Raw genomic sequence first — 13925 nt, 5'->3', positions numbered from 1 at the left:
TTGCCCTGAAAGTTATTTATTTTTCAAATACATCAGTGTTGTTGCCAAGTTTATAAAGTTAATTTATTTTACCCCCCAAAAATGCTACCTTCCTACTTACCTTAACTGAAATTTAAGTCTTAATTGGTATAAATTCAATTAGAGTGAATCTATGGCACTATCGTATGAATTAATTGGAAGATATAAATGACTACTTTTGACATTGTTGGATTTGGCTGAAATGTGCATAAAGTGTAAAACGTCAATTTCTGTATATAATGTAACTTTTATCCCATGCGTTTAGCTCCATGATGTGTCATTAGATCATATTTTACCGTGGGCTATACAGCTCGGCTTTTTGCAAACTTGTCTCTGCTCAATTCACCTTTTGTGTAAAGCATTTATAAAACCTGACAGAACACAAACAGTAACAGGCTATTTTGAAGTGCGTTTACTTTCCATTAGCCTGAGAATTTATTTTCTGATTGGTTTCTGAGCCTCTTTTTCAAATGAACCCCTGCATGTACTTAAGCTGCTTCCTAGTTCCACAAGGTAAGGCTAATGGGATTTGCAGAGTAGGTAGACATTATAGCAGTAAAACGGGCTGCAAGTGTATGATTGTGGTGGGGCTTCATGCATTTGTGGGTGGGTAAAATGGGATGATTGCTTATTACCGACTTTACCCTCAAATACAAGTACGCCAACTTAATGCAATGAAAATTAAAAGCTTAACTGTTATATACAATTCAAGCACAAAATAGGTTTGCTAAAGTGGAGCACAAAAAACATTGTTTTGATACTTTGTAATTTATGTTAATATATATATGCTACTTTCCATGTTGTAATCAACATAGTCCTTTAAACATGGGTAGGCAACTTTGACACTCAAGATGTTGTGGACTACATTACGCTTAATTCTCTTACAGCCATAATGCTAGCAAAACATTAGGGGGGATGTAGTCCACAACATCTGGACTGCCGAAAAGATAAAATATCTTGGTGATGCTCCCAAAAGAGGATGGAAGAGGGAATCGAAACGTAGTGTCTTTTTTAAATGAAATAGCTATGACCAATACAACCTTGCCGAGTAGACCATTGTGTATAATAATATCACTATATCAAATCAGACATTAAAGGAACACTATAGGGTCAGGAACACAAATGTGTTCCTGACCCTATAGTTTTAAAACCACCATCTAGCCCCCCCTGACCTCTACTCCCCCCACCCCCTTAAATATAGCAAAATCTTACCTTTATTTCATTCTGCTGCTGCTGGCTTTGTTACTGATCTACCTGTTTGTCCGACCACACCAGAAGTGATTATCTGAGCCAATCACAATACTTTCTCATAGGATTGGCTGAGACTGTCATGGAGGCAGATCAGGGGCAGAGCCAGCACAAGCCAAGCACAGCCTTGGCCAATCAGCATCTCCTCATACAATGAGAACAATGCATCCCTATGAGGAAAGTTCAGTGTCTCCTTGCAGAGGGTGGATACACTGAATGTCAGAGCTGTACACTGCGCAGCACTGCCCCAGGAAGCACCTCTAGTAGTCATATGGGGAGTGGCCAGTGGAAGTATGCCTAGGTTGTAATGTTAAACACTGCGTTTTCTCTGAAAAGGGAACGATTCTACTCACCAGAACAGATACAATAAGATGTAGTTGTTCTGGTGACTATAGTGTCCCTTTAATATTTGCATGATACATCTCCTTTAAGGGGAGTATGACATTTTAGCTGGAATCTATATTACAGTTGCATCATAATTGTGTGCACATTCTCTTAGCACTAAACACTAATGGATCTCAATTTATGGCACTTGCTTGTTGCAAATTTGCTGACTGCTGGGACACTTGTATGTTAATGTACACAATTTAGATCCTAATAATTGCAGCTCATTTAAAAAAAAAAATGCCTCCATAATCCTTCAGCATGCCACTCGCCTGCACAATCCCCCAGCCTGTCGCCCCCTGGACCCCACAGGTATTAAAACAAGCAGTAATGTGTGAATGTGTATGTCTGTCAGTGTGAGTGTGTGTCTCTGTCATCGTGTGTGTCTGTTTGTCATGATGTGTGTGTTTAGGTGGCCAGACTCCTTCCGTTCGCAAGGGAATGGTATTTTTATTCACCTTTTTTTTTTTTCCCCACGCTGTGCTGATCTCCACTCGACTGCCCCGGACTCTATGGCTGAGATCATGAAACCTAATGATTTCAGCCAATCCTAACTTTCCCCATAGGATTTGCTGCAAAATGCTGCACCAATCAGCATCTCCTCATAGAGATGCATTGAATCAATGCATCTCTATGGGGAGCGTTCCGCACACTCTATAGCACTGCCACAGGAAGCACCTCTATTGACAGTCTGAGTGACAGTCACTAGAGGTGTCACAATTAAGCAATTTAAACACTGCCTTTTCTCTGAATGTTTCTCTCCTAACTTTTCTCTGAAAAGGCAGTGTTTACATTGCAAAGTCTGCAGGGACAGGCTATAGACACCAGAACCACTACATTAAGCTGTAGTGGTCCTGGTGACTATAGTGACCCTTTAAGAATTGTACTTTTGTTGTTGAAAATAAAGCTTTGTGGCACGGCGCAATCTCACTGGAGATACCTACCTTAACTTTACCTATTAAGTCTGCACCTACGCCATGGGACAGCCGTATAGGAAAATCCCTCACAGTCTGTAACACCCCAGCAGGGCGTCGGATAATCCCGGCAAGGAACGGACGAACCTAATACTGCAAGTCATGTGGACGGCAAGGTTCCCTAACGTTTTTACCATTTCCTGTAGTCTCATTTAAGTTGATTTAGCAAAGTTATAAATCGCAGCATACTGGAGGCAATCAACATGCCGGGCAAGAGTAGCCTTACTGGGACCTCAGGGTAGGCTGGAAACGTGACGGCGCCCTAAGCGCACTCAATTCTCCCAACCCTTTTACATTTTTAACCCCAGCTATCCGGTTCACCTGTCCTGTGAGCTTCTACCAAACTAAAAACAAGGCCCACAAGCACTTAAAGCCAGTTTAACCCTACCGGTACAAGCTACCCTACCTCTCAAACTGGTGACACAATCTATACAGTTAAACACCCAAGCTCTACAACATGATACCCACAGTCTCATGCACAACCCATAAGTGTGTTTTCTCAATTTATTTCTCATGTTTAGCCTAAGTTATTTAAGCATGTTCCTAGTTTTAAAAGCAAAGTTTAAATTCTTGTACTCTTTAGAAACGCATCTCACAAATGCCGATGTACACATGCTATATGCAACACACATGCGAATACATCCTGTCTTATATACAAAAATCGTGCAACTGAATATTGTCATGACTGTGCCTGCATCATTGAGCCTGTGTCTGCTGTCGTGGCACCACAGGCCTGTTTGTAATTCTTATTGCACCAAAAATAAAGAATTAAAAAAAAAAAAGAAAATAAAGCTTTGTAAGTTTAAAAAAAAAATCTGGCTCCTAACTTTTTTTAGCTGGCTCCTAGATTCAAAGTAAAATTGTCAAGCCATGTAATAGTGCATAATTGGTATAATGGGGTCATTCCGAAGTAGCCCATGATATTGAATTTTTTTTTGTTTTTATTTGGTGAAGAAGAGGGCAATGTATGACGACCTCCTTAGATATATTGCTTTACAAATAAATGTAAATGTGTATATTTAAAGAGGTGCATTAAAATGCAAAATATTGGATTAATTATATGTTCTTGTTTAAATTCTGAAACCCTTCAAGTGCCAGGGCCTTGCAATCCATACTCACTCAATTGCCACTGAAAAGGTTACACTGTGTTATATTGTTGCAGACATGGGACCTGCTCTTTTATTCTCATCAAATATTGCTTTTTCCATAAGATACAGTGTAATAGGCTGGTAAAATGATAACCCTGCAATGCACTGCCGTCTGCCTGTCATAGATGCTTCTTGTGTTATGGGACAGCGATTACATTCATTTTTTTATTATTCTAGATGTTAGGAAAGCATTGGATGATTTGCAAGAAGTCGTAAAGAACTTTGAATCCAGAGTGGAATTCACAAAAGACCTGCAAAGGATGAGTGATGTAAGTCTGCGGTGTGCCGTTAATGGGAAGAGATGTAAAACTGTCAGGGATCGGGAGGTGTGAGGGCCCAGACTGATAGAGAGCCAACACATGATCCCACCTTTGTGCACATGCACTAAAATAGTTTTTCACCTGGTACAAATGAGGGTCTAGACAAAACCAAATATGTCTCTTTATTGCAGGACTCTAGTGAATACTGTGATATTCGAGAAGAAGCAAGGGAAGAAACTGTTGGGACAAAAGGTATATACAACAGATATTATATTCTTTAAATGTGTCTGTTTAATAAGCATATTTTGTCTCTTTTTATTTATTTTTCAATTAAAAAAAAAAAATCCTTCTTTGTATTATTATTAGTTATAGATTATAGCCAGTATTGGAAAACAGTAGTTTTTTTATATTGGCTTAATGTTTTGTCACTTCCCTCTCTAAGTTTTTATTTTTTTATTTTTTAATAGCTGTCTTTATAATTTAATTATTTTGATGGTATTACACATATGCACCCTTATATTTTCAGACATGGTTTTTTGTCAAAAGGAATTTAACATAACCTTGGGTTGTATAATCTGTGTGTATCTCGTTATGTATAATAATAAAATATTGGTGTCAACTGAATTCAGTGTACAGTTTTGAAAATATAGTGAAATGCAGTTCATTGGAAAGGTTCTGTATAGGCTTTACTAATGGTTTTATGAGTACATTCTATATTTATCTGTACAGTATCTTTATATTATCCCCCACCCTAGACTCCTGCATCGACTGCTCTGATGTCAGCCGGCTGTTTTGCTGCATTGATCTCCTGCTCTTTGCTATCAAGGCCAATTGTTTTAAGAGGGATTAAAATTCATAGGAAAGCTGGAGAAAGATTCTCTGTTGCATCTTTTATTACCAGAGCAGGATACTTGTAATGAGAATAAAGATTTTGGAGAGCAATAGAAATAAACGAGTTGCATAATCAGTAGACACAGCAGCTCTGATAACAGCGCTCCAGAAGTAGGGCTGCTGCTCTGGATTCCTGTCATATTCCGAGGTTTACGTCCTTGACATTTTAACCCTTAACCGATATTTTGCTTAATCTTGCCCAATGATATATTGTGGCCTATCTGACCAGAATTTTGTAGCTTGAGAATAATGGTGCTTTTCAGATTATTGTGTTCCTAATCTTAATATAAAGCCAGGGAATAATGAGAGTATTTAGAAAATTGGGCAGACTAGATGGGCCAAACGGTTCTTACCTACAGTCACATTCTATTTTTCTATGTTCCAGTTGCCACAAGTTCTTTGGTGTATTTTGCTGACTGGCCAGCCTGTAGCGCTCCAAGAGCTGCAAGTTTTTTTTTTTTTACTGGCTGCTCAAGAGAGCACTTTCCATGGTCAATTACATTTGGCATATCGGTCTAAATATAAATATATTGCAATTTTCAACTAGTTGGTTTCAAGATTTTAAAATAAGGCTTTTAGAGCCTCTGTTTTACCTGATTTTCATGAGATCATAAACTAAATGTTTGAAATAATTCCAGGTGATAATTGTCTTTCCTGTTTTTGATAGTCCCAATACTTTATTTTCTGTTGTTGGGGATTGACAATGAGTTTCAAATAATTTTGAAGCCAAACGTGATGATATAAGCTTCATTCCTTAGTCCAGTGTTTCCAAACCCAGTCCTCAAGTACCGTACCCTTTACCAGTCCAGGATTAAGGGATTATCAAGTTGTCTAAGATGTTTTTAGAAAAAGAAGAAAAAGCACTTTAGACACAACTAGGTAATCCATAAATCCTGCACTGGTAGGGAGTAGTTGGGGACTGGGTTGGAAACCCCCTGTCTTAGTTCATGTCACAGCTGTGTCACTAACCTTGGAAATGACTATTGTAGGAAAGCTGCGAGTGGCCCACACACCGCACTCTAAGCCAAAGCCAGAAATCGCTGTTGCATCGGATTTTTTTGAGGATGAGGCCAGCAAATCTAAAGAGCGTATGTTAGACGATGAGTCCTTATGGGCAAGATTAGAGGAGCTGCAGGAAGAGGAGCTTCAGCAAGAGTAAGTTAACGCATTCTCTTAATTTCTACTTCTGTAAAGATGATGTAGGTGTAACAGTTCTTTTTTCAATGTCTGCTGTACATCTGAGAAAAAGAGAACATTGCATAGGAATTAAAACCTTATCGTAGTCTGCAAGAAGGCATTCTCATATGTCTAAACTCTGCAGTTTCTGTAACTGTAAACAAAATATCAAGTGTGTGTATATATACCCCCATTTCAGAGTTACAATGGATTAAAATCCGCTTTATTTCAGCACCAGGTAAGTTTCCTCGTTGTAGCTCTGATCTGCGGCATTCACAGCAATCGGCCAACAATGCTTCTCATTAAACGTCATGAAACCAGTGCTTTTCTGCTTGACCGTAAGGAGGTGCTACTAAAGAGATTTATAAAAGTGTCAATTTCTTGTAACTTTTATCAAAGAAGCTTACAAGGAAAGGCAATTTACCTTAAAGCACTTAAGCAAACTGAAGTGCTTTAGGTATTTGGATTGTTCCTTTTACTTTGTACTGACTATCACCATCCTTGAATTTCCCATCCGCACATACATTTTCTTGAGTTGTGATGGCATCAGCCATTCATTTTTACTTATATTTTATATTCCAGGAAAATAGAGGCATTAAGGAGTAGGAACCAGTCATGCTCCGAAGAAGACAAAGAGAATCAGAAAACAGATCTCAATGCGGAAAAGGGAGTTAAAGATTCTCACTATCAGGGCAATTTTGCCAGGCCAGAATGCATATTAACTACCAGTTATGCCAACAATACATCATCTCACCACAGCGACGAGGAAGATGATGCAGGCAGCAGTAGAAATGCGGTGGCTACTATACATTTCCGACATACTGTTGAACCAAAAAAGGTGCATTGTTAATGTCATTGTAATTTTTATTAGTTTCTTCCACCTCCTTTTTCATCTACAACCAAAAAAATATATATATTTCTTTATTATTATTTTTTATGTATGTACAACCTTTAACCCCTTAAGGACAAAACTACTGGAATAAAAGGGAATCATGACATGTCACACATGTCATGTGTCCTTAAGGTGTTAAAGGGACATTATCGTCACCAACAGAGCTTTAGCTTAATGAAGCAGTTCTGGTGTATAGATCATGCCCTTGCAGTCTAACTGCTCCGTTCTCTGTCATTTAGGAGTAAAATCACTTTGTTTAAACAGCCCTAGTCACACCTCCCTGCATGTGACGTGCACACCCTTCATAAACACTTCCTGTAAAGAGAGATCTATTGTTTAAACTTCCTTTACTGCACATTCTGTTTAATTTATAATGTATTATTTCCTGCCCTGTTAATAGCCTTCCAGATCCTGCAGGAGCATCCTAGGTGTTTAAGTATAATTTACATAACAGGGGTTAATCAAATTATTAAAATATGTGAAATCTGTTAATATCTGATTGAAATATATCCATTTTATTTTCCATGCAGGTTGAGTCAGTCACAGCCAGGGGAGATGTGGTTGTGGCTAGGGCTGCGTAAACAGAAACAAAAGTGATTTAAACCGTAAATGGTAGAGGATTGAGCAATGAGACTAAAGGATCATGATCAATACACCAAAACTGCTTCATTAACTAAAGTAGTTTTGGTACCTATAGTACTCTTTATCCTAAAATGAAATGGAGATTAAAGGGGTACTGTCACTTCCCAGGATTTTATAATTATCACCTACATGTATTTGTAAAGTCTAAAAAATAAAATTAAGTGTAGATACCCACACCTCTTTATCCAGCAAAAGGGTCCTCCACCTCAGCTCACCGTCAATCATCTAAAAGGAAGCACTTTTTTGTCACCGTCTTTACAGTGTTTTTGGGGCCTTTCTGGAGGAGACGGGTGTTTTTTTTTTTTTGTTTTTTTTTGTGTTTTTTTTTTTACCCACATGATTTTTTTTATTAAAAGCATCCATTAAGGGTTCTTTTTAGCGATCTGACAAATGGTGTTTTCCAAATTCAGTAACTTGTGTAATGTATGGATTTTTGTTTAAATTCATAACATACTGCAAACCTAATACATTGTGAAACAATATGAAAAAGTCATGGTGAAATTATAAGAGATAAAAATGTATGTTGGAAGAAGATGGCTGTATAATTGGATTGTTGGCAGACTAACAAATACTTTTGAAGTTTGTTTGAAGACTAAAGGGTAAAATGGAATTGTCTCATAAGAGATCATTTATAGCTGCTGGTTTATAGGTTGAGAATTATTTTTATCAGATAATGTACTGTTATTGCTGAATGTAATGGTAGGGTCATGTGCTGGAAACAGAAGTCTTTTTTTGTAGTGATTTGTCAGGTTTTCTGCATGCTCAGTGTCCTTGGCTGGCCATTTTGTACAATCTAATTTTTAATGTGTGTTTGCAGGTTAAATGGCAGAAATAAAGTAAAGACTGGCATTTAGGCACAACAAGCTAAATGCTGGATCAGTTACTTAAAAGAGAACTGTCATAGCTCTGGAAATCAGTCCTTGAAATAAAACATTAAAACTCTACTATAACTTGTTAACCTTTTTTTTTTAATGTGATTCTCTGTTTTCTTTAAAAATTAAATTAAAGGGACACTGTAGTCACCAGAACAACTACAGCTTAATGCAGTTTTTTTTTGGTGTGTATAGTCTTTCCTTGAAGGCTGTTAAATATAAGCACTACCTTTCAGAGAAAAGGCTGTTTTTCATTACTGCCTAGTTTCCCCTCTAGTGGTAGCCACTCAGACAGCCAATAGAGGTGCATCCTGGGTCAGTGCTCCACTGAAAATTCCTCAGAGATTAATTGAGTCCATGCATCTCTATGACTAGATGCTAATTGGAGCAGCCCGATGTTTTGCCAAGCATGCGAAATAGCCTCCCAATGTTTTCCTATAGGAAAGCACTGGATTGACTGAGATCGTCAATTTTGACAATCTCAGCCAAGGAGATGGAACGAGGACCCGCATGACAATGGAAAAAATGTGAGTAAACTCACTTTTTACTGTCCTGATGTGTGGGATGGGGAATACATGTCACTATTGACAGGAATACATGTCACTATTGTGTGCCTTTAAAGATATAGCTCATGACATGACAGTGCAGTAATTTTAAGCACAGCCAGGGCACAAATTGCAAATGGAGAGGGGGGAATAGAAACATTGTTTAATTTATCTTCTATGTATGCTTGTAGTCTGAATGTAAGGTGCTGTGCTAGAGTTTATAACAATGATTGACTGTGAGCTGAGGTGGAGGCATGCTATTGCTGGATAAAGAGGTGTGGGTATCTGCACTTAATATTTTTTTAGACCTCACAAATACAATGCTTGTTAAATTTAGGTGATCATGATAAAATCCTGGGAAATGGCAGTTCCCCTTTAATCTCCATTTCACACAATGAGAATTGCGTTTTGTTTGAATTTATTATAGTGTATTTATTTATTATAGGTCAGAATAAACACTGGAAAAAATACTACTTTAAAATATAGTGAAAGAAAGGAAGAAGCCAAGAGGAAAAGAAAAAACAGCAATGGTAATGGCCACTCTTTTCCAGAACTGCCAATCATCAAATCACCGACCGATATCTATAGGTAGAGTATGCGTGACACTGTAGGGGAGAGACTTGCTAACCCGGTTGTATTTTCTAGGGATTCTGTGGTTAATTAAGAATGTATGTGGTGCACTATCATTGCCTGGTTGATAAGTAGATCTGGTAAATGTGCTAGTTTGCATCTTATCTTATGTTTACACTAATCTGGATGTGAACTTGTCATCTACACCGTTTGTGGAAGAAAGGTAAATTTAAAAAAACAAACAAAAAAAAAACCTTCTCCTCTAACAGAGTACATGGAGGGCAGGCCATACATGTGGTGTGAAATTGGAGAACGTGCCTGATTTTATTTTGTATTGCTTTAGAATGACTCTTTGGAAGTACAGAGGGATGGCCATTAGTTGATACATGTATGTGCATGTTGTGGACATTGGCCATGGTTTTAATTGTCTTTATTCAGATTTTTAGATTCTGCTTCAGTCCGTTGGCATATATGATATTGGTAGTGAGTGCACATTCCTCAGTGAACTCCCAGAATGAAGAGTTGTGCACACAATACCCAAAGCAAAACAGGGAAAGTAACGATTTGGAAGGGCCTACCGTTGCTCTTAGAAAGTAACGCTTTGGGTGCTATACCTCAGATTCAGACAGCAGACATTTAACCTAAATGTTTGCTGGTTATTTCCCTAGTACAATATATAAGTAGAAGGTTATTTGAAGGTCTAATAATCTTTTGACCCTTCAGTTTTATTTTCCTTTATTTTGGTCTTTTACTTGGTGACTGTGATTATGGGAAACTTCTCTAGATCATGAGACAGTGAGTCCCTGTCTTTTATATGCAGTGAAATATAAAAGCCTCTGTTATGCTTTTGCAGGATATTTGTCGATGTTGTAAATGGGGAATATGTCCCTCGAAAATCTATAATGAAATCTCGTAGCCGAGAAAACAGTGTGTGTAGTGATACCAGCGAGAGCAGTGCACCGGAGTTTGACGACAAACCGTGCCATTTAAGGCGTACTACTTGGGATGAAAGCCCTTGCAGTGATGATGCTGACTGGTTCCAAGACATGGAGGATCATTTCAATAAAAAACTACCCCCTGTGTTTGAACCTTTGGAGGTAAGATATTTTTGTTTGAGTAAGTATGACTTTGAAGATTTTTCTCTCTGTAACCGACAGCAAAGCTGCCTTTCTAAAACTGAAAACCATTTAAAAAACATAATTTGCAAGTTGTACTTTTTCAACCCCAAAGATGTACGGTAGTTTAAAAGTATATCCTCTGTACCTCTTGATAATTAATGAAGTTTTGGTCTTTAAGGGCAGGCTATGCCATGCCTACATTAAAATCGTTTAGCAAATGGAAATGGCATCAGATTTTTAGACTTATTTAGGCTGCTAATGTAATGTCACATGCAATTTGGCAGGGAATTGATGTGGTGAAAGTGGTGAGATGTGCAGAGCTTTTTAAAGAGCACTAACCTTGTTAAACTAATTTTAAAAAAAAGTTTATAGTGTACTATGCAAAGTGTGTGTTTTGAAAACAAACTTCATTATGAAATGATTATTGGAATTAAATAGTTATTTTATAGTAAATCTTTTAGCAATTTAACTTGATTACAATAAGTTATGCTCTGTATCATAAACCGCTCGCTGCAACTTTATCGGTCTATGCAAACAAAACCACCTAATCTTGTAATGCTGTATATTTTACGGCCCTCCTTCAATTCCCAAATCCAGTTGTTCTTCACAGATTTGCTTTACAGCTTAAAACCTGGTGATTTACTTCTATATACAGCAGTCATGATGGTCTTTAACAACACCAGACTCATTGGTTAACTGTGAAATTATTTAACATCGGACACTTTGATATAATTTTCTATTGAAATGCTGCATTTTGTTTTTCTCAAAACCGCTCATCATTCTTTGGTGTGAGACTGTATATAGCAGCATTGCACTTGTTTGCTATTAGTCTTTTGTATAAAGTAAGTGCACTCCTAGGTGTTGGGCTCTGTTTTACAGCACTGTATATAATATTCTTTAGTAGGGTGTTGCAATCTTTTATGTAATGCTGTGTTGTTTTGGCTCAGTGTTTTGTATGATCGGACTGCTGTTTGGTATTGTGCTGTGTTTTCCCTATTTGAGTATTTCTGTGGTGTCTGTATAATACCTCAGCTCCAGGTATTACAATTTTCCAAGTTGTAGCATCCAATTTCTTGCTTTCTATGGCCCTATGGTAATTTCTGAAAGTCTTTACTGCTGTCTTAATGTCAGACTTGAAAATAAATAGGTAAAAGCAGGAATTTAGGAGATTGCTGTGTAGGCCTGGTACTGCAATGCATCTTCTAGCTATTATCAGTTGCATCTTTATAAGCAAGTCAATTTCCTGTATTTTAGGCTTTTTCTGGAACTGTGGTGGAAAAAGAACCCTTCTCCTTTTCTTTGCCGTTAATGAGCATTGCCCACCCCTCACTACCTACCATCCAGGAACGGAAGTCTGAAGAGCTGTCGTCTGGGGTCACCGAAGAAACCACGAAAAGGGTTTCAAAATTCAAAGCTTCCAGGCTACATCGAAAACAATAATCTGGTCTAATTTTATCTGATACTTCGTTCTCTGTTCTTGAGAAGAGGTGCTGTCTTGCTAAGGTTTTTTTTGTTTTTTGTTTTTTGCATTAAAGGAGGTGGCTGACTCTTAAAAACATTTTGCTTTTCTTTTCATGCTTTTCATAAAGATATTTTAAGTGAATATACAATCATGAATGTTCCTTAACCCTTTTAGTGATATATAAATATGCAGGCTAGGGTTTAAAGAGTTTGGCATGGTCTGTACCTTCCTGTAGCGGTTTGTTGTCTAAAAGCAGTGATTTTGGAGAGCTGTGTTCACTTACTTCATTAATTTTTCCCAGCATTGATTGGAATATTCGAAAATCGCACAGTGTTTGAAACATCTCATCTTAAAAAGCAACTTTCTGAGAAGTATAATTTACTTGTGCCCTGAATGTAACAAATATATGTTCCAGGGAACTGCAATGTTTACGTTGCAGCTCTAAGTCTGCCCTCTGTGACTGTCTACCAGACAGTCGCTAGAGGGCTTCCGAAATCCAAGTGGACTTTTGGTCCGTTATCTGACGCTGGACATCCTCATGGACCTCCATCGTCAGATTTTACCCATTGAAAAGCATTGAATAATGCTTTCCTATGGGGAGGTCCAATGTGCCGCGCATGTGCATTAGGTCTCCCACGGTTCAGGTAATTGGCCGATTGGGGTTTTAACCCCTTCAGCCCTGCGGGAGGGGGCCCTCGAGGAAGGCGAGCACTTCAGGAGCCTATAGGGTTTGTTTTCCTGGCACTATAGGATCCATTTAATGTAGAAATCCACACCTCCCTATTCTGCAACTGGGCGCCTCCATCTTAATTCCTTGTTGCTCATTGTTATAAGCTCTGTACTTTACACCTGGCAAACCTGGTTAGCATAGAGAGAGGAGCAGAAATGAAACAAATGTTTGTGTGTTTTGTTCTCCTCATTTGCGTTGTGTGCCCTCTCTGTGCCTGGGCTGGATTGTGATCTCATTTGCAAAATTAATATAAATTTTTAAAGATAATGGAGCATCACATGAACAAATTAGCACAGTGGTTTATTCAGTAATCGAAGAGTGTTCACATTTATGGCCAGTAATTTCACTGGTATTGGTGAGAGTACCCATCCATGGCCAGCAATAAATTGCCATTGCCAATTTTTTGCAATGTGCTTCATTGATTCCTTTGTTAAATGAAAAGGTATTTAGAACACAAACACATTTTCAGAATGTCCGGCGCCATTTAGCTTACCTAGGGCTTCCAGCACACCTTGCTGTACAGTTTCCATTTACACATCAAAATATTGGTCTGCTTACGGCTTTTGTGGACCTCTCTGCTTTTAAGCAATCACCTCTTAAATCGTCATGTACCATAGCCATTAACAGAGAGGTCATCATTTGTATCTAGGTAATATTTAGATTCCATCAATAAGTTGCCCTTTGATGCTGCATTTGCCTCTGTAGGGTAAACTAAATCCACATTGTTCTCTTTAGCCAAATTTCATTAGACACGTCCCATTAGCACCATGTTTCTCCACCAAACAATCTTACATTGAAGCTTCAGTCACCTAACTTGTGAGTCTTTCTTTGATGCCAAAAGTAATCACGAGGGCCATTTTTTTTTTCTAATGCCCTTTTGGCTAAACTGGTTGTAGAACTATAAATCTCTTAACTCTAAAATCCCAGAGAGTCCAAATAGACTTTTCCCACCATATATTTTGGGTTTTGAGATTCAGTTTCGAAGAGGTATCAGG

The 13925-nt window shown here is 38.1% G+C and overlaps 1 protein-coding gene across 1 annotated transcript in view; it reads left to right on the top strand.

Moving 5' to 3' along the window:
- The window catches only part of URI1 (URI1 prefoldin like chaperone), a 68751-nt gene extending 56457 nt beyond the window's left edge, over positions 1–12294 (top strand). Inside the window, exons 5-11 of the mRNA XM_063437912.1 lie at positions 3950–4041; positions 4224–4284; positions 5913–6078; positions 6682–6937; positions 9496–9638; positions 10474–10717; positions 11993–12294. Coding sequence (XP_063293982.1) covers positions 3950–4041; positions 4224–4284; positions 5913–6078; positions 6682–6937; positions 9496–9638; positions 10474–10717; positions 11993–12178 — 1148 coding nt within the window. The 3' untranslated portion in view covers positions 12179–12294. The remainder of the gene's footprint in view (positions 1–3949; positions 4042–4223; positions 4285–5912; positions 6079–6681; positions 6938–9495; positions 9639–10473; positions 10718–11992) is intronic.
- Positions 12295–13925: the final 1631 nt, after the last annotated feature.

The sequence above is a fragment of the Pelobates fuscus genome, chromosome 12 (genome assembly GCF_036172605.1).
Source record: "Pelobates fuscus isolate aPelFus1 chromosome 12, aPelFus1.pri, whole genome shotgun sequence".
Taxonomy (NCBI): domain Eukaryota; kingdom Metazoa; phylum Chordata; class Amphibia; order Anura; family Pelobatidae; genus Pelobates; species Pelobates fuscus.
Note: the sequence above shows the minus strand (reverse complement) of the source record. Positions and strands in the feature narration are given on the sequence as shown.